General features: G+C 37.5%; 1 protein-coding gene across 2 annotated transcripts in view; it reads left to right on the plus strand.

Moving 5' to 3' along the window:
* The window catches only part of LOC145985358 (uncharacterized), a 79,361-nt gene that overhangs the window by 21,191 nt on the left and 33,008 nt on the right, over nucleotides 1–25,162 (plus strand). For both annotated transcript variants that reach the window (XM_083119277.1, XM_083119278.1), the window contains exons 10-13: nucleotides 1,200–7,894; nucleotides 15,824–16,011; nucleotides 18,356–18,543; nucleotides 21,232–21,286. In XM_083119277.1, the coding sequence (XP_082975403.1) occupies nucleotides 1,200–7,894; nucleotides 15,824–16,011; nucleotides 18,356–18,543; nucleotides 21,232–21,286 (7,126 nt within the window). The remainder of the gene's footprint in view (nucleotides 1–1,199; nucleotides 7,895–15,823; nucleotides 16,012–18,355; nucleotides 18,544–21,231; nucleotides 21,287–25,162) is intronic.

Consider the following 25,162-nt stretch of genomic DNA (forward strand, 5'->3'; position numbering starts at 1 on the left):
ACGTTTTGCCTTATTATTCAAATTGTATTGCACCTACGAACATGAATCAAGTTTCATTCTGTTGCGGAAGGTCCATTCTTAAAAAAAAAGCAAAAGTTCCGGTTTTCTCCCCAAAGTAGCTATAGAAGAGGGGGCAAACTCCACATTTTCATGCTTTTTTCATTGAAATTCGGGAGATGCAGCCCCCGCCCGTAACCCCCCGCCGTTGGGGCATCCAAATTTTACATGGTTGCATGCACCAATATATTACCTGCAAAACAAAAGTTATCCGAAGTAGATTGGTCCCATAGTGTCAGTTATAACAATTTTATGAATAATATGCAAATTGGCTAAAATTCGCTAGAGTTTTACGTTTTGCCTTATTATTCAAATTGTATTGTACCTACGAACATGAATCAAGTTTCATTCTGTTGCGGAAGGTTCTTTCTTAAAGAAAAAAGCAAAAGTTCCGGTTTTCTCTCCAAAGTAGCTGGAGAAGAGGGGGCAAACTCCACATTTTCATGCTTTTTTCATTGAAATTCGGGGGATGCAGCCCCCGCCCGTAACCCCCCGCGGTTGGGGCATCCAAATTTTACATGGTTGCATGCACCGTTGTATTACCTGCAAAACAAAAGTTATCCGAAGTAGATTGGTCCCATAGTGCCAGAGTTATTACGATTTTTCTCCATTATGTATACGAATTCAAATTTCCCGCTCAAAGCCTCGGCGACACTGGGCTTACTTTCGTCAGACCGCGTGGCGTACTAAGGGTTAATGGAAGGGATAGAATGATATCAGTGGCCATGATAAGAAGTTTCTACACAGAACACATGACTGTGTAAAATATTTATTTGCTCTTTGGACCCATGATAATATAAAAAAATCATCTGCTTTCAGAATTAGAAAATGTTTAAGGGATTGCTTCTTACATTTTTATTTTAAATTTGCAATAATTTCCATATGCATATGAAGTGTACTTGTACATTATGGTGAGCATCAGTTACATTCTTTAAATATATATGAATCATACAGAATCTGAAAGTGACGTATGTACTTATTTACCTAAACTACTTAACTGTTTCCTAATAATGGATACCTTGTGATTCAAAGCCCTGAGTGTATTCTCCTGATTACATGCTATTGCAATTAAGTAGTACCTAGTTTTATTAATTAATGTGTTTGATAATTCGACATTTTGTATTTACACTCTTGTTTTTCAGCAAGCCAAGATCAGAGAGACCAGATATCTGATTTGAAAAGTGCTGTGAGCAGTATGCAAGCTGCTCAGACAGAGCTGGAACACTTCAAAGTATCCACTGAAATGAAGACTGTTGAGCTGGAAGAACAGCTTGATATGATTGCAAAAGAGAAATCAGAACTGCTTGAAGAGGTGAATCGATTGCAGCAACATCCTGCTCCCGAACTCGAAAACAAACATTTGGTAGAAGAGTTGGAGGTTTATAAGACTGAACTAGAGGATGACAAGTTCAGAAGCAGGGAACTGGAATCAACAGTGCAAGAAAGGGATGAAATGATTTCAAAGCTGGAACAGGAGCTTAGTGTAGTGAAAGATACTATTGAAAAGCAAAAGGACATTATATCCGATCTTACATCAAAGTTGCAGTGCAAAGAGGAAGAAATGACGCAGCTGGAGGAGAGGTTGCAAAATGTCCATTCGGATGCTGGCGAAACAACAAGGACGTTGGAAAGATTGTTGGAAGAATCAGCTCAGGAACTCAAAGAGTGGAAACAGAAGTGTAGTGATTTGGAAGTGCAAGTGCAGTCATTAAGTGAACAAGTGCAATTACTGAGTGACCAGGTACTTTCACTGAGTAACGAAAAATATAAATGTGTTGAAGAAATGCAAGTGTTGCAAAATGATAATGCAAATTTGACGACTTTAATGAATGATAGAAATGTTGTGATTAGTCAGATGTCGTTGAGCATCGAAGAAAAGGACAAAATATTGTTAGTTCAGAATGAGCAGATACAGCAACTTGAAAACAGAGTGAAAGAATTAACTAATTTGGTATCTGTTAAAGATAATGAAGCCATTGAGATGAATAGAAAACTTGAGGAAATAAAACTTCAAGTGGCTGAGACTGTTGAGACTGAAGTTGAGAGAATGTTTCAGGATGGTAGACAGGAAATAGACAGGCTTACTTGTCTAGTAAATGACAGAAATGCACAAATACAACAACTTCAGATACAGCTGGATGAAAATTCAAATCAAGTTATTGAACTGCAGCAACAATTATCATCATCGTCGGAAAGTATAAATGCTTCTCATGACCAGTTGCAAAATTTAGCAAAATTATTTGCTGAAAAAGAAGAAGAGAACAAGAATCTCTTAAGTGTAAATGCGTCATTGCAAAAAGAAAAAGAAACATATGTCAATCTCCTTTCTGACAATGATACTCACATTGAACGACTGAAAGAAGAGTTGCAACAACAATTGGAAGATGTGGCAAGTAAAGAGTTAGAGTTGAGCTCACATTCAGACAGAATTAAGGAATATGAAGGAAAGCTACTGTCAGTTCAAGAACAACTCAACAGTGCAGAAGTCTTGATAAAGCAGAAAGATACAGCCTTCGAAGAGCTAACATCAGATTCAGATAGAAGTAAAGAATACGAAGGAAGAATAATTACGCTACAAGAACACCTTCAAAATATTGAAGCTGTGATATTGCAGAAAGATGCAGCCATTGAAGAGTTGAAGCATGAAAGAGAACAGCAGGAAACAAAGTTGGAAAAGATGAAGAAACTTGCAAAGCAAAAAGCCATTGCTGTAAGAAGTTTAGAAGAAAAGTTAAACCAGTTCGAAGCAGTTATACAAAGCAAAGAAAATCAAATGTCAACTTTGTCTTCAGAATTACAGGCTACCCAAGAGCAACTTGGTAAAGAGCAGTCATCAGTGAAGGAATTGGAGCAACAAGTTGAAGCAGTAACAGCCGCTATACATGAAAGAAGTGAAATACTTAAAGCCAGAGAGAATCAGATTATGCAGCTTCAGGGTAATATGGCCGAAATACAAGAGATGCTGAACAATAAAGAAATTTTACTGGTAGAAATGACAGACAAGATGAGCAAGCTAAATGCAGAAATAGCAAGTTTATCAGAGGGGAGAGAAGTGAATGAAAAACAGTCATCACAGAAAATTCAGTCGCTGCTTGAGCAGTTACTGGAACTTGAAAAGGAGACATCCAATTTGCAAGTTGAACTTTCTCAAAAAACCGCCCATGAACAAGTGCTAGAAAGTGCTGTAGAGAATGCAGATGCCAAGTGTAAAGAACTACAGACTCATTCAGAACGAGCAGAAGCATCATATAGAGAACAGCTTTCCTCCTATGAAACAAGAATTGCTGAAGTTCAAGCTCATGCTGAAAATTTGGAGAAACAGTTGCAAATGAGTTCTGAGGAATCTTCGAAAGATAGAGAAGAACTAGTTAAAAGATTAGCAGAAGCACATGGCGAGAATGAAATTTTATTTTCACAGTTTGAGATCTTCCAAGATGAGCATAATCAACAATTTCAAGAATTGACAGGTGCTATTAAAAATTTCAAGCAGAAGCTGTCAGCTGCCGAAGAAAACTTAGGTAGTGCCAATATTCAGATAGAAGAATACAAGGCACAGGTGGGAAAACTGCAAGATGAACTTGCTAGGAAATCTAGTGAGTTAGAAGAATCACATAACCAAAGCAAAGAAATGGAAGAAGAGTTTGTTAGTACCAAAAATCAGAAAGAGGCCACTGTTGCCAAAGTTACGGAACAAGAAGCTGTAATTGAAGACCTAGAGCAGGAATTGAAAAATGCCAAAGATAGAATCCTGCAGTTCGAAAGTAGACTAGAGTCCTATGATGAGAGACGTCTGTCTCTTGAGAACAAAGCTGAAATTCTAGATTCTAGGCTACAAGAGTCGTATCAAGCAACAGAGGATATTGTGCGAACTGAGGAAATATTGAAAGAAGAATTAACATCTCTCTCCGAAAATGAAAAGGCACTCAGAGAAGCGAAGGTACAGTTAGAATTGCAGAACAGTGAACTTGGTCAGCAACTAGAAAATCTTCAAGCTCAGAATGAAGACTTGAGGAAAAGCTTAATGTCCGCTGAAAATACGATCCGAGCTTTACAACAACAAGTAGATCAGTTGATTGATATAGAAACTGTTTACAACCAGTCACTTGATAAAGTCGTTATGCTAGAGAAGGAACTGAAGACCCATCAGGAAACTGAGGAACACTTAAAGCAAGAAAACATGGAAGTGCAACAGTATGTAGAGCAGACGGATGTTGATTTCCAGAACCAGATAGACAAACTGGAAAGTGAGAAGAGGCATCTGTCGGTGGCATGTGAAAAGTTGCAGGAAGAAAAAACTTCGCTAGAAGATGAAGTGAGTCAACTCCAAGAAGGAATAGACGATGTGCAGGGTCAACTTATGGAGAGTAAGCAGCAGGTTAATGCTTACAAAGACCAACTGGATCAATTGAATTCTATCCTGAAACAAAAAGAGGAGGTGCAAGAGTTAACAAATCTTTATGAAGAGAAAATTAAGAACTTGCAAGAAGCTTTAAGTAATGTTGAAAGTGATTCATCAGAAAAGGAAATAAATATTCGAAAGCTAGAGAGGGAGAAGGAAGATCTTGTTGAAAGGGTGAATGATTTAGAAAGAGAATTAAATAAGTTAAGTGACAGTTTCAGTGAAAAAGATAACAAGTTAAGCAACCTTCAAAAACTTCTGACTGAGTCTAATGGCTGTGTGGAAAGTTTGCAGAATGAGATTAACAAACTTCAGCATCAGCGTGATGAACACATTGGTTACAACAGCACCCTGCAGGCGACAATAAGCGACTTAAATAAACAGATAGAAGAATTTTCAACCGTTGCAACAGAAAAAAGTGGTGTTTCAGAAGAACTGAAGCTTGCATTGGATGCAAGTGCAACCGAATGCAGTAATTTGCGTAAGAAGTTAGAGGATGTTATTCAAGAAAAAAATATTGTAATGAGTCAGCTACAAGGAACAACAGAGAAAGTGTACAATATCTGCCAGTATACCAGTAAATTGACTGAGGAATTTGATGTCAGCTGGGATGTAACTCCATTCGAACAAGTGTTACAGAGAACTGATTCACATGCATATATTCTTGATTTGGAAAACCCAAGTGAACTGCAAGATGTCAATCATCTCTGCAGTGAACTGTCAGTTCAAGTTAATGAACTAGAAAGTAAATTAAGGCCACTTTTAGAGAGGAGTACTGAGCTGAGAAATCAGACGTTTGAAATTGAGAAAACAACACAAATAGAAATTCATGACTTAAAGTCTGCTCTTGAAGAACAGAGAACTAAATCGCAAGATCTTACAAAGCAGCTTCAGGAGTTAGAAGATTCAAAAATACATGCAATAGAAAGTATTCAAGAAGATGTTTCTTTAGCAAAGAAATCCATTCAAGAAAAGGAGAATATTATAGCAGAACAAACAGAGAAATTAAATCTTATTCAAGTAGAATTTGGACATGTCCAAGAGCAAAAGGAGTCTGCATTAGAAAATGTGCGCGAGTTGACAGATCAAATAGGTCATATGGAAAGTCTTCACAGGTCATTAACTGAAGAAGTACAAGCTCTACGAAAGAAACTTGAAGAAAAGGGGAATGTTACCATTGACATTGGAACTGACGCTAGAACTTCTGCTGGGGTAATTTTTACTGAAGGTGCTAGTGGTTGGGATATTGAAGATTCGAAAGAAGAAGGATGGAGTTTTGGGTCTGCTGAGGCAAAACTTGAGGCAGAACATAGTCAGCAAGTAGCAAGCGAAAAGATGCAGTCGTATGAAGAAATGAAACAAGAAATAGATGCATTACAAGAACAGGTGAAAAGTCTTGAAAAGAGTAAATTAAAACTTGAAGATGATGCCAAAGCAGCACATGTGCGATGTGGGAAGATGGTGAAGAAACTGAAAGAATTTAAGGACAAGAATGATAAACTGACAAAGCAAATTAACGAACTCAGTAAAATTTCCAGCAAAATGGATACAAGCGACTTAGATAAGGCAATTGAAGAAGAACTGAAAAATCAGATTCAGCTTCTGGAAAAAGAATCCAAGGAATTGAGAAGCACAGTTGACACATTGCAAAATGAAAAATCAGGCATGGCTAACCGCATTGACACTTTAGTAACAGGGAACGAGAGGCTTGTTGAAATGAAGGAAAGGCAAGACATTGAAATGGAAATGATGCAAAAGAAGTACAAAGATTTGCAAAACCACGTAGAAGCACTTGAATGGAAAGTTAGGGAGCTCGAGGATAAGCCAGAAGTTGTAGATGTATTTGAACGGGAAATGGTACCATCTTTAGATGCAAAACTTGCCACCAACATTCCACAAGATTCCGTCCAGCATGAAATGAGTGCATTGCGTGAGCTTGTGAGTGAAAGAGCTGGTGAAAATGCATCATTATTGTTGCAAATACATCAACTCCAGCAACAAATCGCCTCCATATCAAAAGACAATGAAGTTCTTCAGAGTTATCTAGAGTCACAGAAAGAAGAACAAGCCAACATGGCACAGAAATTGTTAGAGAGTCAGTTCCAGCTCAACCAGGCAACATGTGAGAACGAAAAGCTTACGAAAGAGCTTGAAAATAAGTTCATTGTAGAGAAGAAACTCAAGGAGGCCGAGGCAACATACGAAAGTATGAGAAGCGAGTACAATGTAATTTATTCAGCATACACGGAAATTCAAGAACAGTATGATAGCCTGAAGATGGAACACGAGATGGTTTGCGCTGAAAAGAATCAGGTTCGGGAACGTTTGGAACTGACCAAGTCTTCCACACCGTCCGAGTCTACAGCTTCTAAAACATGTGCTGAGAATGATAAATTGCAGCAGGAAGTACATCAGCTCAGATATGAACTCCAGTCTATAAAGCAGCAGCAGGAACAAGAGTGGCTGCTTAGAAAATCAACAGAAGATGATGGCCTTATTGGGGATCATGAAAAGAGAGCCGAATTAAGCAATCAAGTCCAATTGCTGGAACAGAAGGTTAAAGTTTTGACCGATGACCTCCACAAAAAATCAGAAGAGGTGAGAATTTTGCAAGATACTCTTGCAACAGAAGAAGAAAAGTTTAGGAAGGAGAGAGTAGAGTTGGAACAAAAATACCAAGAGGTAGTGAATGAACTGCAAAATAAAAACAAAGAATTGGAAACCTTAAGCAATATTCATCAAAATATACTTGAAAATATGAATCATCTACAGAGAGTCGTTAAGGATCTTGAATCCCAACTTCAGGGAATAAATTCAACCTTAAAACAAAAGGAATCTGAAGCAGAATACCTGACCAATTTACTCCGGCAAAAAGATACTCAGCTACAGCAGATACAGAACATAGGCAGTTCTGACGAGTGCAGAGAGCTCAGGGAATTATTAAATGGAGCCGAACAGCATAAACAAAACTTATTCAAGCAGTTGGTGGACAAGGACCGAAGAATAGAAGACCTTAGTACTCAGCTTCAAGAGTATGATGCAGAATTTCAGCTCCGAGCAGTTGAAAATGCTGGAAGAGTCGTACTAGAGAAGGAACTGCAAGAGTTGAAACAAGAACTTGAAAGGGTAACAAATGAAAAGGAACAACTTTCAGCGAGACAAATTCAGGTGGATACTTTTGAAGGTGGTGCCAGAGACGACAAGTTGCAAGAGCTGCAAATGAAATTAGCAGAAAAGGACAATGAGGTGTTGAATTTCCAAACTAAACTGGAGATGAAAGAATCAGCTTTGATACAACTTGAAGAACAGATCTCACTCAGTGATCAAGATAAAAACAGGCAAGCAGCAGCAGGAATACAAGAAGAATTGGATGTTGCTTTGTACATGCTGCATCAGAGAGACGTACGCTGTGATGAACTCACTATGGAGTTAATGCAGGTAAGTGATTGAAACTGCAAATATACTGTAAATAATAATGAAATAAAACTATATTGCAAAAATTATAATTTCCTGAAAAGTTGTGTGAAATTGTGATTCAGACAGAAAGCAAACATTCTCTTATCATTGAGCAACCAATCTAATCTCTGGCTAGATCACTTGAATTAGTTTTGATTATTGCAGGAAGGTGACATGTCCAAGGGTGTCACACAGCAATGAAAAGTTGCAGAACAGACTTAAAACACACACACACAGATATTTAAGTTGTAGGAATTGTGAGGGGGCTTGATAATTGAGTTGTAGATCCAGTTCAATGCCTAGTTGAGCTACAATATTCACACAGTAGCGAAGCGTGGACTGAGGAAGGAGGCAAGCGATGTTCAGTACAGCAATGCATATTGTACAATGGCATGTCGGAGGGGGGTGAGGGTAAAAGTTATGTTGCCTCATTGGCTCAGTCAGTTTCATAAACAAAACAAAATATACTAGATTTGTCAAAATATAATAAAGTGACTGCAATAAATTTAATCCATAGTCTTCGTAATTGTCATACTTACTTTCAAATTTCCCCGTAACATTATTCATAAACACCTTGCAAACGAATGTTTATTGACTACTCTTATTTGTGCAAAAAATGACAAAACACTGGCACTCGTTTGTTTAATTTACTATCCATGATCATAAATGAGAATTTGTGTGCGCTCCAATTAACTGCATTCGGAGTCACTTTGTAGCACAAACACAGAGAATAGGCACTGCCTTGGGGGGAAGCACTTTCTGCCCCCCCCCCCAACCAATTCATTTAGAGGGACAGCAATTATACCAGGTGTCCCAGAAGTCTTTCCCTGATTACAAACTTTATTCATATCCGCTATATGCAAGGTAGAGATGTGAAAGTGGTGCCAAAATGTTGGAAAACTAACCAAGTTTTTTTTTGTTGCAGGTTTGAGTAACGTGGCTGTAGTGTAGCAGTGTTAGTGCCCAGAAAACTGGAAATGTTCACAAATCAGGAAAAAGCTCAGCATGTCCTCTGGTATCACGAGACCCGGTCACCAATAACAGTGCAGAGGAACTTTAAAATGTACAGAATTCTTTCGTCTAGAATATCTGCCATCAATAAGTTGGTCTTTAGAAAATGGAATTTATCTTCATTCCCAAATCCTGTCAAGTCCAAGAAACATTGTATGGAAAGATACCACCCAATGTCGAGAGCATTAATTCCGGATTCCTTGGCACTGACACTGCTACACTACAGCCACATTACTGAAACCTGCAACAAATAAACTTGGTTAGTTTTCCAACATTTTGGCACCACTTTCACATCTCTAGTGACACACTTTTACTAAGCGTGTGAACCTCGAAAGGTTTTTGGGGATCGAACCTGGGGCCCTTTAGATGAATGATTCTTCAATTGGGGGTTAGCAGTAGCCCGTAAGCTCCCGCTTGGCTGCATCGCAGGAGGTGCCTAAATTAACTTAAATTTACAGCAGCCTTTATAGAATGGCAACTCTCTAGATTTGGGTTACAATGACCTTAAGTCTGCATTGGTAAAGGATGGCATTAGAAAAATATATTACCTGTCTCTCTTTAGAAGCGTAGATCGAAGAGTTTCTAAAGTAACTCTCACTCGCTTGCTGAAGTTCGCCTCTTAAATTGTCACTTAGCTTCGCTGCACCCCACTTCCAAACAAGTTTCTAAAAGTCTGCATCCAGCCTGAATCTCCTTCAAAATCAAACTCACTCTCCTCTCTCCAAAACTCAAAACCCTCTTTTTTAACTCCTGAACCACTCTCCTGTTCCCTTCAAACTCCCAGACCAACTCCCCTCTCTCTCTCGAGCCCGATGCCACTTGCCTTCACCCTGATCAAAACACCTCCCTTTTTCCTCTCTCATCACATTTTCCTCTGCAAATATTGGCGAATGCTTTTCACTGAGCTGGTGCTGAAGTTAACACTTTCCTATATTTCCTGCCAGGCTGCCTAGCTAAACGTAACTCGAAAATGAAAATGAGGGATATGTAACAGTATCCAACTGGGCGAAAAAAATTCCTTTGAATTTTGAAAACATTTAGATAAGTTGCAGGTACAGTGCCGGTTATGCCAATGCAGTCCCTTAGAAGGTCTAATTATTTAGTGAAGAAAAATAATAATACATTCACATCAGTGATTTGTAATCAGGGAAAGACTTCTGGGACACCCGGTATATATTTACATATAGGCCTGTAATATATTGTTGCTTCCAACCTTGCTTTCACATCCCCTTCCCATTTAAATTGCCAAAATAAAATACCTCTGAGGCCTCCCCGATGGCGTAGTGGTAATGTCGTCACCTTGTAGTCAATAGGTCCTGGGGTGTAAGGGGTGACCTTCCACGTAGTACACCCAAATGTCAACCTCACTTCCACATTAGTGCACCCTGGACTGAAGACTAACGAGGCTCTGGTCCCATGGCCAGTATAATTTTGTTTGTATTGTCCTGTTCTTTTGTCCTTATGTGTGCTGAGTGCCCCTTTACCGCCTCAGCTTTTAACAGAAGTCAGAACATTTTAATTTTTTAATTTTTTTTTTAGTTCTGCAACGTTAGAGTTGTTCTTTGTAATGGTAAGGGGCTGGCCCCCGTATAATGTGACGGGAGCAAAATAGCCTAAGTGCTGACGCTCCCAAAATTTTAAATTCAAAATCAAAATCAATAGGTCCTGGGTTCGACACCCGATTGACACACATTGCAAGGTAGTTCGGATCCCACTTTAAACTATAGGTCTAGTCCTGATCAGCGTATCTCAAACAAACAGTAAAACACCTGCACTTCCCAGTATCAACCGTTTCCAAATTTATGTTAGTTTCGATTAATTCACAGCACAAACACCAGCAACAAACACACACTTCCTTGCAAATTCCTTCCACAACTACACAACATCCAAACAAGATCACTTTGAAAAGCTCTGAAACGACAGAAAGTGATACCAACCTATTTCCTTAATTTTATCGCTCACGCGAGAAGATATATCAATTTGCAGATAGAAATTACGCTGTAGAATCAGAATCATTACAACAGAAAGAGTATGCATACAATATTCAAGTAATAAAGTGCCATACTAAAACAATATGCTCTCATGTCTTAATGTGCAATGTATATGATTTACTTTTGTGCTGTTTACAAGTATCAGAAGATAGTTCTTTTTTCAGATACTTTTTTCCACCAAAAACTTCTATGCAAACGCCATAAATTTATTGAATTTACTTGTAAAATTTGTTAAACAACATGGACCAACCGAAATGGCTTATGGGCTCCAGAACTCCCCCCGGGCCATCATATATGTATGATATTTTGTATTCCCAAATATATTCTGATAGTAGCTATGCAGAGTCCAACAATTCAACTTCGATTATTTCCTTCATGCAGTGCGATGAACATTGAACGGGAATGAAATGGCACAATCATTTTCCGTGCTTTCAAATTGCATGGGATAAATTTGATAAATCTCAGTTATTTCACACTTTTCTCAGAGGAAACCAACGAACAAGGCCAACAATTAAGTTTCACTGTTTTTCTACTCAGTCAACCACTCTGTAGAAAGATTTTTTTTCTGAAAATGCCTAATATACTGCTTACCATCCTTTACAACTCCTGCGTGAAACAAGTCTTCCAAATCAGGAACAGATCTTCCATTTCGGATTGTGTACAATTTTTTCATAAATGCCGAAAATCCCTTCTCCAGAATGTCATCAATACCTGTCCCCCTTATTATATCACTTCCACCAACATACAATAGAGATCTTGTAATGCAAATAATATGAACGAAACACTCACTGTAAATTTCACACTATAGAAGAAAGCAAAAATCAACCTCGCACGGTACGGTAAGTGTCCGCTATCCCCGAAAAGCGCGCGTTTGTCTCCGGAGGAATGAATCGGAGTTGCCAGTCAACAAAATATTTTGTAGAAGGGAGATAATTAAGCACACGTGGAAAATACGTCAGCATACATCCCAGAACACTTCAAAAGCTAAACTAAATTGTGTTAGGCACAATATGACATCCAATTACATCACTTTGCAATCTCTGAAGAGAGGGATGGAGGGGGCTCATTCGAATCCCATTGTAAGCATTGTGTTTTATTAATTTATGTTTTTTAGTTTTGCTTTTTATCATTCAATCATATCGTCGGGTCAACAGTCAACACCCATGCTATCGGACTCAAATAAAATGTTGATTCCGAAAGGAGATAAACAGATACTCTCGTACTCTGAAATTGTGCAAAACTTGCAAATTGTTCACATATTTTCTGCTCGACACAGTGGCGAAACCAAAAGGGGGTTCACGCAAGACACAATCCTCAGTCGGTCAGTCCATTCTGGTCCTCACCTCCCTATCTGAAAAAAACACTTGCTAGTGTGACTTTAACATTATATAAATATTTTATACCTGATAGTTTATGCGTATATTAAATATCATCTTCCACCACTACATACTCTTGCTGTCCTCTCTGATTCCTGCATCAACAATCATTTTTTATAATTTATTTTTATTGCAACCCAACACAGTGATCTATCTACGCATGATTGCTAAATGCTAGTAAGCTAAACATTCCACAAAAAAATAGATGTTGACTGCTACCAACACTGCAAACGCTGTCAAAATCTTTGGTACCCTTGATGCTCAGAACAGGGAAAGAAGTGAGGGAGGGGGGTGAGTGCAGGCAGACCGAAACATGTGGTCAGGGCTGATCTGAGCCAATGGGTTTACCTTCCAAATTTCTAGGGTACAAAACAAGAAACAGCGTCTGTTTGCAGAAACGCAGATCGGGTGGGTGCTGACAGGGCCGAAGTCGCAATCGGGATCATTCGGGACTGCCTTCAGGAAGGCCAGGCTAGGCTACACAAGACAGACAGCAGCGTGTTCGCGCGGAAATAGCAATGTCTTGCAGTGGAAGCGCTTTCGGAGCAATAATTGTTGAATTTTCATGTTCGGGGAAGACGAAAAAATGTGTTGTGGCATTGCTTACCCTGAATGCACGCCGCTGTTAAACAGTCCACTTGAATTACCATGTAAATAATTTGACAGTTGCCAACACTGGTCACTTAATGATAGCTGTCAACACTCGTGATGTAATTTGAGCTGAACGAGGCTGCAGACTGCAGAAATTCCTCTTCCCGGAAACATACGCGCTCACCTTTTCCATCTTTGCCCCAAGCCAAACCCTAATGTCAAATTTTTGACGCATTTTAAAATTCACAAAATACAAAATAAGATGTAATTTAAGTGAGCTGTATGGAATTTAGAGCAATGATAATACTGGGTGTTCCATTTACAACGCAACCCGGAGTTGGAGATAGTACAACTTTTGAACCGGAAGGGGTACACATATAATCCAAATTGAAGCCTTGTTCATGCATATATTTTTAAACCGGGAAACAATGATTGGATTTCATTAGTGTCCATGCAGTGTTGCCAGATGTAAAGGGAAGTGCAAATGAATTTTTTTACAAAGCATGAAAAATGGCACATAACACACATGTACAGACATGCTGTCGGTAATTTTCAGTTTGGTTAGGTGGGTTAGCTTGGCATCTATGGCAGTGAAAAAAGAAATGTTCATTTCTACCGATAGATGAGACGTCTTTAAGGGGGAACTAGGAAAATCGTTGTCTTTAGAAATTAAGACTGTGCATTGGCAACACTGCTGGTGTTTCAGTGCCACAAAAGGTGTGTTTTGAAACTGTATACATCATCCAATTACTGAAAACAAGATCAGACTTCATATGATCCTTTGGGTGCGTTGGTTTTACTGTCCAGCGGCATTGAGCATTAAGCATTGAGGCTGGTGCTTGCTTCAGAGCTGCTGACAGAGTTTGCAGCCATAAAATGTTGCCAAATCGATTGCGATGGAAACTAAATAATGCTAAAACATTAAATACGTTAAATAGTATTGTAATAGTGCAAGCAGTACTTCCATTGCTTGTACTATATCTTCGTCACTGTATTCACATAACTTTGCATGAAATTGTATTATGTCCTCTACATGCCATAATAAGATATTTCATATCATTGGTTTGGTATACTTTATAAGTGTACAAGATACCATCACACTGTGTATAGTAATATTCTGTGTGCCTTTTGTTACAGAGTCTTTTTCTGTTACTTGAAGAAAGTAGATAGTGGCCTTACTGGTAGATGATGATAAGAATTGTAAGAAAGTGTGATAGCTTGATATTCATGTACCACAAAAATTAAAAGTGGTTGATAGTTTTATGCAAGTAATGGATATAAAAGCACCCCTTTTGTAATTATTGCTGACAGTGAGAAAAGTTAAATTATTTTAATAGAAGAAAGTCAGCTTTTGTTCATAATACTACCCTGCATACTATACACCCCACTGTTCCCAATAAAAATTACTTTTATATTGTATATATGTTACTGTAGACATATTTTTACTTTGTTTTAGATACTCAAAACAGCTTCACAGAAGCATGTGGTAAGGAAACATGGGGCAAGTGCTGCTTGCATTTCAGTTTCTTCATAGACTATTTTGTTATTCTTTCATGTGCTATGAAAGAAAGGATATATCTGCACGATTCCCTTTGATTTTGTGCTTTAACTATTGATTACCATGATCTAGCGCAAAAGAGAAATACAATTCTCTGGTTTCTTACCTTTTTGCCTGCGTTTCTTGTAGACCAACTTTCCTTTTGTGTGTTTTTACCCCCCCCCCCTAAGGTTAAGCTGCACATTTCAGGTCTGGTTCAGGACTAGACATCATTCATTTCCTGGAAGTGCATGCCCCACTTTGTTCCAGAACATGGATGAGCCACAAATAAACCTTAGGGCTCTACATGTGTTTTTCCAGGCATTTCTGAATGTGGAAATAATGTTAAAAATGATGGTGATAACAAATAGCAATTTCTCCCTTCTCTCATACAAAATTTTGATAACTATGTGTTTCTTTAATCTCAAAATACTGCTAGTACATCTATGTAATGCAAATAAAGTTAATTCACAGAATAAGTAAAATCTGAAATTTGTAGAGTAAACTTCAGAAATGTTCCAGACAAGGACTGGGTCTGCCGGAAAAGTAAGCAGAACTACTTTTGCTTGTTGTCGATATAAGGACTGAACCAGCTCTGGCACATGGCTGAGATTGTAGACCAACACATTCATTTTATTGCACTTATTATGATTCAAGTGACATTCAGCCCTGATATGTGTTGCTCAACCCTTAGATGTATGCAGAGAAAGAAGAATGGAGAAAAACAAATTTCACAAAACTTTTGTAATCCCATAAATTGTTGTTCTGGCTTTGCGTAAATGAACTACAAAAATATTTCATCGGATAGTTCAACATTGTGTGCCACCAATATTTTGATAGAATTTGTTCTCGAACACAAGTTTGATCATAAGAATAGAGAATATTCAACACTCTTCTAAATTTAAAAAAAAGGCTTATGTCATCTGAAGAGTCTAAGATGTGATTTAGAATGGCCCCTGCTTATATTTTCCTTTTTCATTATCTTTAACAATGCTTACTAAGTGTGATAACAAATACAAAGATATGTCCATATTAATTATTTACATTTTTCTCTGAAGTTATAACAATAATTGCCTTGGTGCATGCTCATTTGACATTTCCAAAAACCAATGCAACATTTTTATGAAATGTGTATTTAGTTAGTTTTGCAACATCTTCTTGTATGTATCACCTATTCCAGGCACAACTATTGACATGAACATATTATATTTCATAACAATTGTTGTAGGAACAGATTGAAGCAGAACTGTAAAAAATAGTATAATTTCAGTTTGTTGACTTGTTTGTTTAAACTAACTTGTGTATATTTTTTTGTTGCACAATGAAACAAAAAGAGACAAACATTATTAGGTTTATCAGTGGTATTAACTAATTCCTCTGTACAAATCTTCTCAATGTTTTGCAGCTTCTAGAGGAAAGAGATACACTACAGCTTCGCCTGTCCAATGCATTACGTCTCAATGAGGGCCTTCGTCGAAATCAAGAATCATTACAAAGTCAAGAAAGTTCCTTATCTGCAGTATCAAGTATGTCACCCGTTCAGAGTAGCAGTGCATATTTTCCCCCTGCAGATTTAGAAGGATTAACGGACAAGTAAGTTTATTCTTACACACACAAACAATTAATTGTTCTATGCTTCATGAAAGGCTCTTGGCTATCTACGTAGGTACCGTGCGTCCATTTCGATCTTCAGCCGAGAGATCGGGAGAAGCGTGGCGGGCGGCGCTGACGGTGATGCCGACATTTGCGGCCTGTAATGTCCGCTTATTTTTATGGACATATGCAGACATTTATATAAATATTGCAAGATGAGCACTAACCTGTGTTATAAGAGTTGTTGAAACTGATATCCACCAAGTGCCAAGTGTGTAGACTTTCGGGGAGAATACGTTGAATAGCCTGAAACTTTCGTGCCTGTAGCTAAAGTCCTTCTGGGTCGGGCCGAGAACTTATCAGCCCCCCTCGTAACGTGAACCTTGCAGCTGGCATTCCAATCCTCTCACTGACACAACACACATACACACTGCAATAACACAAACAAGTAACGGCAAGTAACCAATTATAACACTCTTGCGCACAGTACGAAATTAACACGCTCTTGGTTTACATCTGCTTGCCACTATATTCACAACTCTGTCGCGAAGGAACAAAAAACTCGAGCTCGGAGATTTCGGATTGCAAGGAAGCTCACGAACACCATCGACTTTTAACGGTTTCGTCTACAGCGTAATCTTGATACAGTGTTGCACATTCGAAACCTCCAAACGATCCCCATCGGCACAAAACTCTTTCAAGGATATGAACTTAAGCAGGACGTTACTGGTCAAAACTATGATTAAAATATTTTATTATCTGTGGCTCTTAACATCGTTTCTAAAGCGTATTTTTTTGTGTATATAAGGGCAGAACTTGGATGAATTACAGATGATAAATTATAACACAGGTTAGTGCTCGTTTTGCAATATTTATATCATTGTCTGCATATGTCCATAAACATAAGCGGGCATTACAGGCCGCAAATGTCGGCATCTCTGCCAGCGCCGCCCGCCACGCTTCTCCCGATCTCTCAGCTGAAGATCGAAATGGACGCACTGTATATCTGTCACATCATGTCACCATTCATATTATGTTTATGTGCACATAATATGAAATTTTGGACTTATTCAGTTTAAGTATTAACAGTTGCTATGAACGAGAGTTTTTTACAATGCAAAATGTTTTTATTCAGCGGTAAGTGCATCAGGACAGAATATGCTTAGGGAAATAACTTTTTTATTCATATATCCTTGACTGAATTCTCAGTAGCTTAACTTTAAAAGTTTCCAAAAGTTAAAAATAAATTCTTACCTTTTTTCCCCATGCTGTTGGTACTGTCATTGGAGATGAATTCTCTCTAAAATATTGGCAAATTTTGTAAGCTTTACTTTCATACTGTCCTTGTGTTTGGGCTTCTGTCGTATGTGTACTTCAGATTAGCATTGTAGGGGGGGGGGGACACTTTCTGTACTAATGGGTTGTTGATTGTTTTATTTGCTTTATTTTACTTCGGTTTTTCTGACACTTTTGGCTAATTGCAAAGATGGGGATGAGTGATGATGATATGATGAAATTGATAAATGGGCACTCACAAACACCCATGCCCAGGCTCGTATTCGAACATGGGACCCCTGGCGTCATAGCGTGATGTGCTAACCACTCTTTCACTGAGGCTGGTTCAACTAATAGTTTTGATTATTATTAACATTTAGATCTGTGACAATGTGAATTGTTTTTAACATTTGCAGATATAGTATTAGGCACTTTAAATAAATTTGAATCACTTTCAGTCTGTACTATTCAATAAACTGTTTTTAGATAGGATAGACCTGTCAATAGATCATGTAGTATCAATTATTAACTAAGATAGACCAACAAATTGGCAATGAAGATATTTAATGATCCAATATTTTGTAGGCTCTCCATTCCCTGAATCTCATTTTTGTAGTCCTATTGTATCCGAGATATTGATGGTTCATATGCTATGAACTTTACTCTTTTTTTAGCTTTTATAATATATATTAGCTTAAAGATCATCATGTACGTAGAAATTAAAATTATATCAAAATGAAATTGGCTATGGGTGTGAATGTTAAATGCAAACTTCTTATGAGTAGTATGTTTACTTTCTCCATTCTTGCTATTTCATAAGGGTTGTTTTTAGGAGTCACATTATAAATAGCAATTCTATTATGAATTATGAATCATGCAAAAAAGAGCTGGGCTTTTTAAACCACTAGAAATAGGTTTGTTCTGACAGAAGCACACAATATTTAATAAGTGGAATATTTACATAGAAAAGGAAAATAAACTTGAGATCATAGAAAGCATTCAGCAGATTATCTTAATATAAGATATAGTCGGTCACAAATCTACTACCATGTTATGTCCTGTTTTCCAGGCTTTCCCAACTGAGAAGCCTCAATTACCAACAAGATGTGACTGTTCGGGATGAACGGGAGCAGAGGCATTTAGAGCAAGTTCAGATCCTTCAACAAACGCCAAAAACGAAACATGGAAAACGAAGGCTTCAACAAGTATCTTCGCAGGATGATGCACAATTATTAGTGGACACGAATTATACTGTGTGTAAGTTACATAGTACTTTTATCTGGTTTATAAAAGTGATTTATAACTGCACATTATGGAATGATAGTTCATGCACAGTGTTTGAAAGAAAGGAGTTACTTGTAGCACTGTTACAAGTAACAATTACTTTGAGTAACAATAACAACATTTCACTTCATAGTGGCATGGCATTATCTTCGGGAAGTTTTATGCGGAATGATAATGGCTGCTCTTCAAGTTAATCCCCTCCTCCCTTGGATAGTGTCATCTCGTTTCTCTCTTTCTCCTTTTGAAAGAGAGAAAGAAAGAATTACCTTTCCCCCATCTTTCTCATTTCCTCCTTAAAAGAGATAATGGGAGAAACAGAGAAAAGAAATGAAAGGCAAAAAAGAAAGAGAAAGGGGGAAGAATTCCAATTCTCCTTCTTCCTTTTTTTGTGGAGTGAATGATGACCCGCCGGTTTTTAGTTTCATGTGTTTTGGTGAAGTTAGTGTGCAACTTTTGTTGCATGTATGTCTGCATTCCTGTACGTTTGGAATGACTCCTTTTGAATTCTTGGCCGTTGGGGTAGGCATGTGTGTCGCTGGACAGCAGACCAGCGAAGTTTCCTGTAACGGGTTACTATCCGTGACAAGAATATGGAACCCTCGGCAGTGGCATCGCCAGAAATTTTCCTTAGGCTGGGCTCAAGGTTGGATAAAATATTTTTAGGTGGGCTCTGATTCGGTGGTCATGGCCAGGCCAGACGGCTCAAGGATTTTTTAAAGATGGAGCGACGTTTCATGAGGGTGTCCCCTCCCCCCAAAATCAATGTTGTGCTGGAGCATTCTTGTTCATGGATTAAATTCATAATGAAATTATTACAAATATTTTGTAAGCATTTTTTATTAGTGTTAAAAAATTCGGCATATAAATTTCCTGTATTTTGTAAAAAAAAAAAGGGGGGAATAATATAAAAATAAAGCAAAATACACTTTCATCAGTTAGAAAAGAGCTTCTCTATGCTTTTACAAGACAAACAAAGCTTGTAAACGAGCAACACAAGGATGGGAAAAATCAGCAAATGATAACATTAAAAAGGATTTAGTTTACCAAAAATCATTTAGACACAATTACTGCAATAGTAAACAGAATTCTGGAATAACCATTTTAATAAAATTTATTCAATATTTTTTCTTATTTTTGTAGGTGTTCTCAGAAGTTTTTTTTTTGTGTGTGTGTGTGTGTGTGTGATGATTATTATTATCACATTTTATACGTATGCATTTCTGACGAGGCGCAATGTATAAAATAACCCACCAAGGGATGCTCTGTTGCAACAACATATCTCAACTTCATAGTATTTTTTTAGATCAGTGACAATTGATCATATGTTTCAAATATGAGAGAAATATTAAAAGAAACTAAGAGCGAGATAATTGTGTCCCCCTTATGTTGAAATATTATGTCATGCATCTTCAACCTCCTCTAAAATTAAGGAATCCCTCTTCCCAAACAAACATAAATAGATCCGTGAACACAAGAATAATTGGCGATTTACACGACATCTAAAACTAACAGTAATGCTGTAATGTAAAACCAATCTCGTCTCTTTTTTGTCCTTTAACAAAGAATAGAAATTAGTAAACGAAATGTAAGGAGAGAATGAAAACTTACCAGTCTCTTGCTTTTAAGTCAGACGATTGACTTCAGTACAGTGATATTCCGACATAACTTTCCTTTTGATATATATACTTCTGGCAAATGATTTCTAAAAAAAAAAAAAAATGCATAGTTCTATCCCTTGGTGTGGAAGAAAATCTAAACCCATCACTAAACTTTCCAGAAAGTAACTGCCATCATCTGTCGTTAAAGGAAAATGCTCCCTTGTCGCGTTCCCTGTACCTACTGAAACCCAGTTATTCAGGTGGGGACAAACAAAAGGCTAAAGTTGGAAAGGAAAAGGGGGATTAGCCCAGGTATTTGAATTTCCAAGAATATGCTTTGTTCTATGAGACACATCCATCACTTTCATGGGCGATGACTTTTTGACTGCGAGAAGCCTCTAATGAGAGAGATGTCTGCAAACACCAAAGAAAGTAGAAGGATTCTTCAGGACCTCATTGAAGTTATTGTTACATGAGAGACTGCATCTGTACGAACAAAGGCTAGTAGACTTCGAAGAGAACCAAACAAAAGCAGCTAACTCTATGGGGATAATGTTACTTTAAGTAAGTGTGAGTTTGATCTGCATATGGATCTTTGTATCACGTACTTGCTGTTCATGGAAACTTGAGTACAGGTTCATTTAACAAATGCACAACTATTTTTCAATTATTTTTTTTTCAAAACCAAAGGTAAGTTGGAAAAGGTAAATGAGCCTTTGAAAAGGAACAAATTTTGGTTTCTAACGACTCAAAAACAATGGTATCAGTTGGTATTGGTGCAAAAATATCAACCGATACATCGATATCAGTATCAGCTCAGCCCTAATCATGTTCCTAGAGTACTTATAAAAGTCATACTTCCATGAACATCCATGCAAAATTCTATCTTCCATCCAACTCCAGAGATCTCCCTATCGCTTGGCTCATCAAGCTCAGTGAAAGACACTGCATCCTTGTTCTCAAGAATTAGGTAGCTGTTGTTACAAATAAAAAGTTTGTATTTTCTCATCATGTGAATATTCTGATGGTGAAGTGTAATTGCTCCTTTTTTTCTTATTACTAGCCCGTCATGTGGAGAGTCCATCCAGAGTCTTCTTCAACTGGATGTGGGGAAGAAGGTAAGTTCTGATGTCGAGAGTATTTTAATTTACATATTACAGAAGGTTGTTCGTGATATATCCAAACGACTTTCAAGCTGTACTGACCTCATGAAATGCCATGTCACCACCACTGGTTGTGTTCTACCACCAGCATTGTGGACTATCAGCCTTAATCAGAGTTTCCATTGAAGCAAGTTACGTTAGAGGATGGGCATGGGAATCCCTATTCTTCTCTGCAGGTTTTTCAAAGACCCGAGAGGGTGCATAGACAGTGATGTTTCAGACGTCATTTCAAGAGTCCAAATGCACAGAAATCCATAGGACTCAGACATTAGGTCTTTTCTCCAGAATGTCCTAAAATAGGATAACATGGATCCCTGTTTTCCACTCCATCTCCTGACTAAAGGCTTGTTTGGGTGGTAGGGCTTGAGGCCTTGTCCATATGAATGTGCACCCGTTGAGTGTCCTCATCGTACAAACAACGGATGTCTGTGCTGAATATGGGGGCCATAATGGATGATTGAAAGTATGTAGCATTCAGCTTCATATTTCTGTCCACCTTACATATCAGCAACTTCCTCTTATAACCGAAACTGGTGACAACCATAAGCCCCTTGGCAAAGTGTCCTGGCTGTAGCAACCCTTTCCATAACACTTTATGACACAAGAACTAACACTGATCTTTGACTATGATAATCGCCTTCCATTTTTCATGAGAACACACGTGACTGATGTAATTCTACTCTCGTGTAATTCACACACTTGCCAATTTAAAGAACTTAAGGTGAGGAATCCTTGTACGAACTTTTGTAATTATAACTCTTATGGATATTAAATAATTACCCAAGTCTCAGTCAATACTGACCGACCCTCGTATCTTAAATAATTTCAGATATTATTGAAACTAATTTTTTATTAGCACTAATTATAAAATGAAAATGTTTAATTTATCAGAGTTTGTGTTCTGTATGTATCAGTTATATTTGACATGGCACTTACTGCAATTTGTGTCTTCTTCAGAGTAGCTACAAGGTTATTGTCTCACTAGATGCCTCAAACATTCAACTCTGTAATGTGTGTGTGTGTGTGTGTGTGTGTGTGTGTGTGTGTGTTTGAGGATGTCGAGTATGCAAGGCTTATTGCTATGTTTGTCACTTGAGTATGAACCCCACAATCAGAAATCAGGTAGCATCAGGTCTGATGACTGTGGTGGTAAAAAAAATCTAGTTTTTTCATTACAAAAGGACAAGCATACAGCAAGTAGCCTCACCCAATCAATGCATTGAATGATGCAGCCCTTGCTGCCATTACCAAGTCAGATTAGCAAACATGTTTCAGAATTTGCAGCATCGGGTAAAGAAAAATCACTTCGATGCTACTTTCAGTATCTGCGTTAGGAAGAATATGTTTTGTAAGATACAAGGTACATATGTAAATTCTGTATGAAACTACTAAGAAATAACGAAGTTCTTGAGTAATGTTTGTTCCTGTAATTTTGGCAATTAATGTTGGAGAAATGAATTGTTCTAGTCTGAACAGTGTGCATGTGGGCAAGGATATAATATTATAGAATATCTGTATTTAACATTTTCAATCTATTTCACTTACAAAGAAAAATTATGCACCTTTTTGAAAATTACCTTGTGCCAGGGTTTTGCACTAGTACTTACCAGGGCGCCGACTTGTCAATATTATTGGGGGGGGGCCTCTGATCACTGAAATAAATGATTGAATGACTCACTCCCTCCCTTTTTTAAAAAATAAAAATTACGTCTTCGTATAGCAGTTTTTAAGCCATAGTTTTTCTTGTATGTACGCATTGCTTGCATTATAGAATTATTTTCCTGTAGTTTACGGTTATTACAAGCATAAGAAAACAGTTTTTCTTTGTGACGTTTCAGGAGAACACACGCTCCTTTCATCAGACATTTATTTTCATTTTCATTAGTTTTTAAGCAGCTATTATATTCCTCATGCAAATGAAATGTAACATGAAAAAAGTTTAGAAAATGTTTCTAAGTCTGTTTATGTCTTTTGTGTCTGTTCATTTGTTTTTTAGATAACAATTAACATTTTTATTGAAAAGTATGTATTTACATTAAGAGATCAACCTAACAGTTTTATGCCGGCCTCGGTAGCCGAGCGTGTTGGGTGGTCGACTCAACTTGCTTTGATCCAGAGGTCTCGGGTTCGAGTCCCGGCGAGGGCATGGGTGTGTTTTAATGTCCGCAACAGACATGTGATGGGTTCCAAATAACCTTAGTGTTGACGTACCCATAAAATAACGAATATTTACAATATTTAACAGTTTTATTTCATTATTTACATAAATGTTAACACAAATCGCAGGAAAATAGTTTTACTTTTTTGTTCTTGCTACAATATTTTACTTTTTAAATTTAATTTTGCAATAATAAAAAAATAGCATGTACACTAAGATATAAAGTGACATACACAACAAAAACAAATGAACAAGATTTAAAAATAAAGCAAAAGTTGCTCTACGCAGTGGGTTATTTTTTTATGAACTCATTAACGAGTGGTCTCAGGTCCAAATTTTCAAGCACAGTTTGATGTATGTGGAGTACCGCTAAGCTGCTTAGTCTCTTCTGCCTCATTGTAGATCTCAAATATGTCTTTAGTCGGCGAATAGCACTGAATGACCTTTCGGCTGTGGCTGTCGTCATTGGCACAGTGCGGAGGACCATCATGAATTTGGCCCCTGGAGGGTGCTGTCTTCCAAAAGAAACTTCCTTATGTCACGCATGACAGTTAGAAGCACTTTCTTCTGTTTGGCGATATCACCAATCATGGACATGTGTAAGGAGAGTCTATCGACATCCAAATCTTGGCGAAAGAATTCTCGCTTTTGCTGAAAGTTTGTTGTGCAACTGTTCACAGTTGAGATGCATTCTTTCTCTACGGCTGTTACTTTCTGTAGTCCTGTAGATTCATGTCCTTGTTTAACACATGATTTTGCTGTGTCACACACGCCAGTGTATATTGATTTATAATACTATTTTGGAGTGTAGAACTTGTGATGTTTGGCAGCATCCGGATTTTCAAGTCTCTTAGGGACGTGACGTTGCCGGGGCAATTCTGGCTCATCAACGAGGTATCACGACCTTTTTACCTCGGCTTTTTGAAATATACGGTCGGGATAGTATTCAAATTTAAAAATAATAAAGAAAATATTTTCAAGCTTTTACATGATAAAAATATAAGATCAATTTTCAATATTTTCCGTGTTGTTAAATTACTGACACAAGTATGTATTCACCTTTAGTACTCAAGGAAAATTACCAAAATCGAGTATAAATGCACTATATATTTAAACAAAATTGAACAATGAATTAGACAAGTTCACACATAAATTCTGTACATTCTTTAGTATATATTTGTACAATGAAGCATAAATATTGCTTTACATCAACCTTTTGGCATATTTCAGGTTTATCTTTACTTTTATTACTTCAAGTCAAATTGTTTCTAAGAAGAATTACTTCCGATCTTTCGCAGATTTGTACGTCGTAATTCGGCAAGAAATGCTCGATAATCAATCGGCGAAAACCAAGACGAATTATGTAAATAATATGTTCAATTCACTTTCCACATCCCAATTAAGCACTTTTTGTACATTTACGAAATAGGCCTTTCATTTAAAGTATCTACATGCATGTATAATATTTATTCGTAGATTCCTTATAAAACGAAGATGGCTGCCATTTTATGTGATTCCAGCCGGTCACCAAATTTATGTCCTTTGGACCTTTTACGCCTTTAGCGATGAAGTTTCAACTTTTAAAAGTAAACATAATACTTATCTGCGCTGATATGCTTTAAAATATCGACGGATCTTCCTTTTTAATCAAATTCTTCAAATTTCACTTTCCG

This window comes from Lepisma saccharinum, chromosome 3, assembly GCF_977018435.1.
Source record: "Lepisma saccharinum chromosome 3, izLepSacc3.1, whole genome shotgun sequence".
NCBI classification, from domain to species: domain Eukaryota; kingdom Metazoa; phylum Arthropoda; class Insecta; order Zygentoma; family Lepismatidae; genus Lepisma; species Lepisma saccharinum.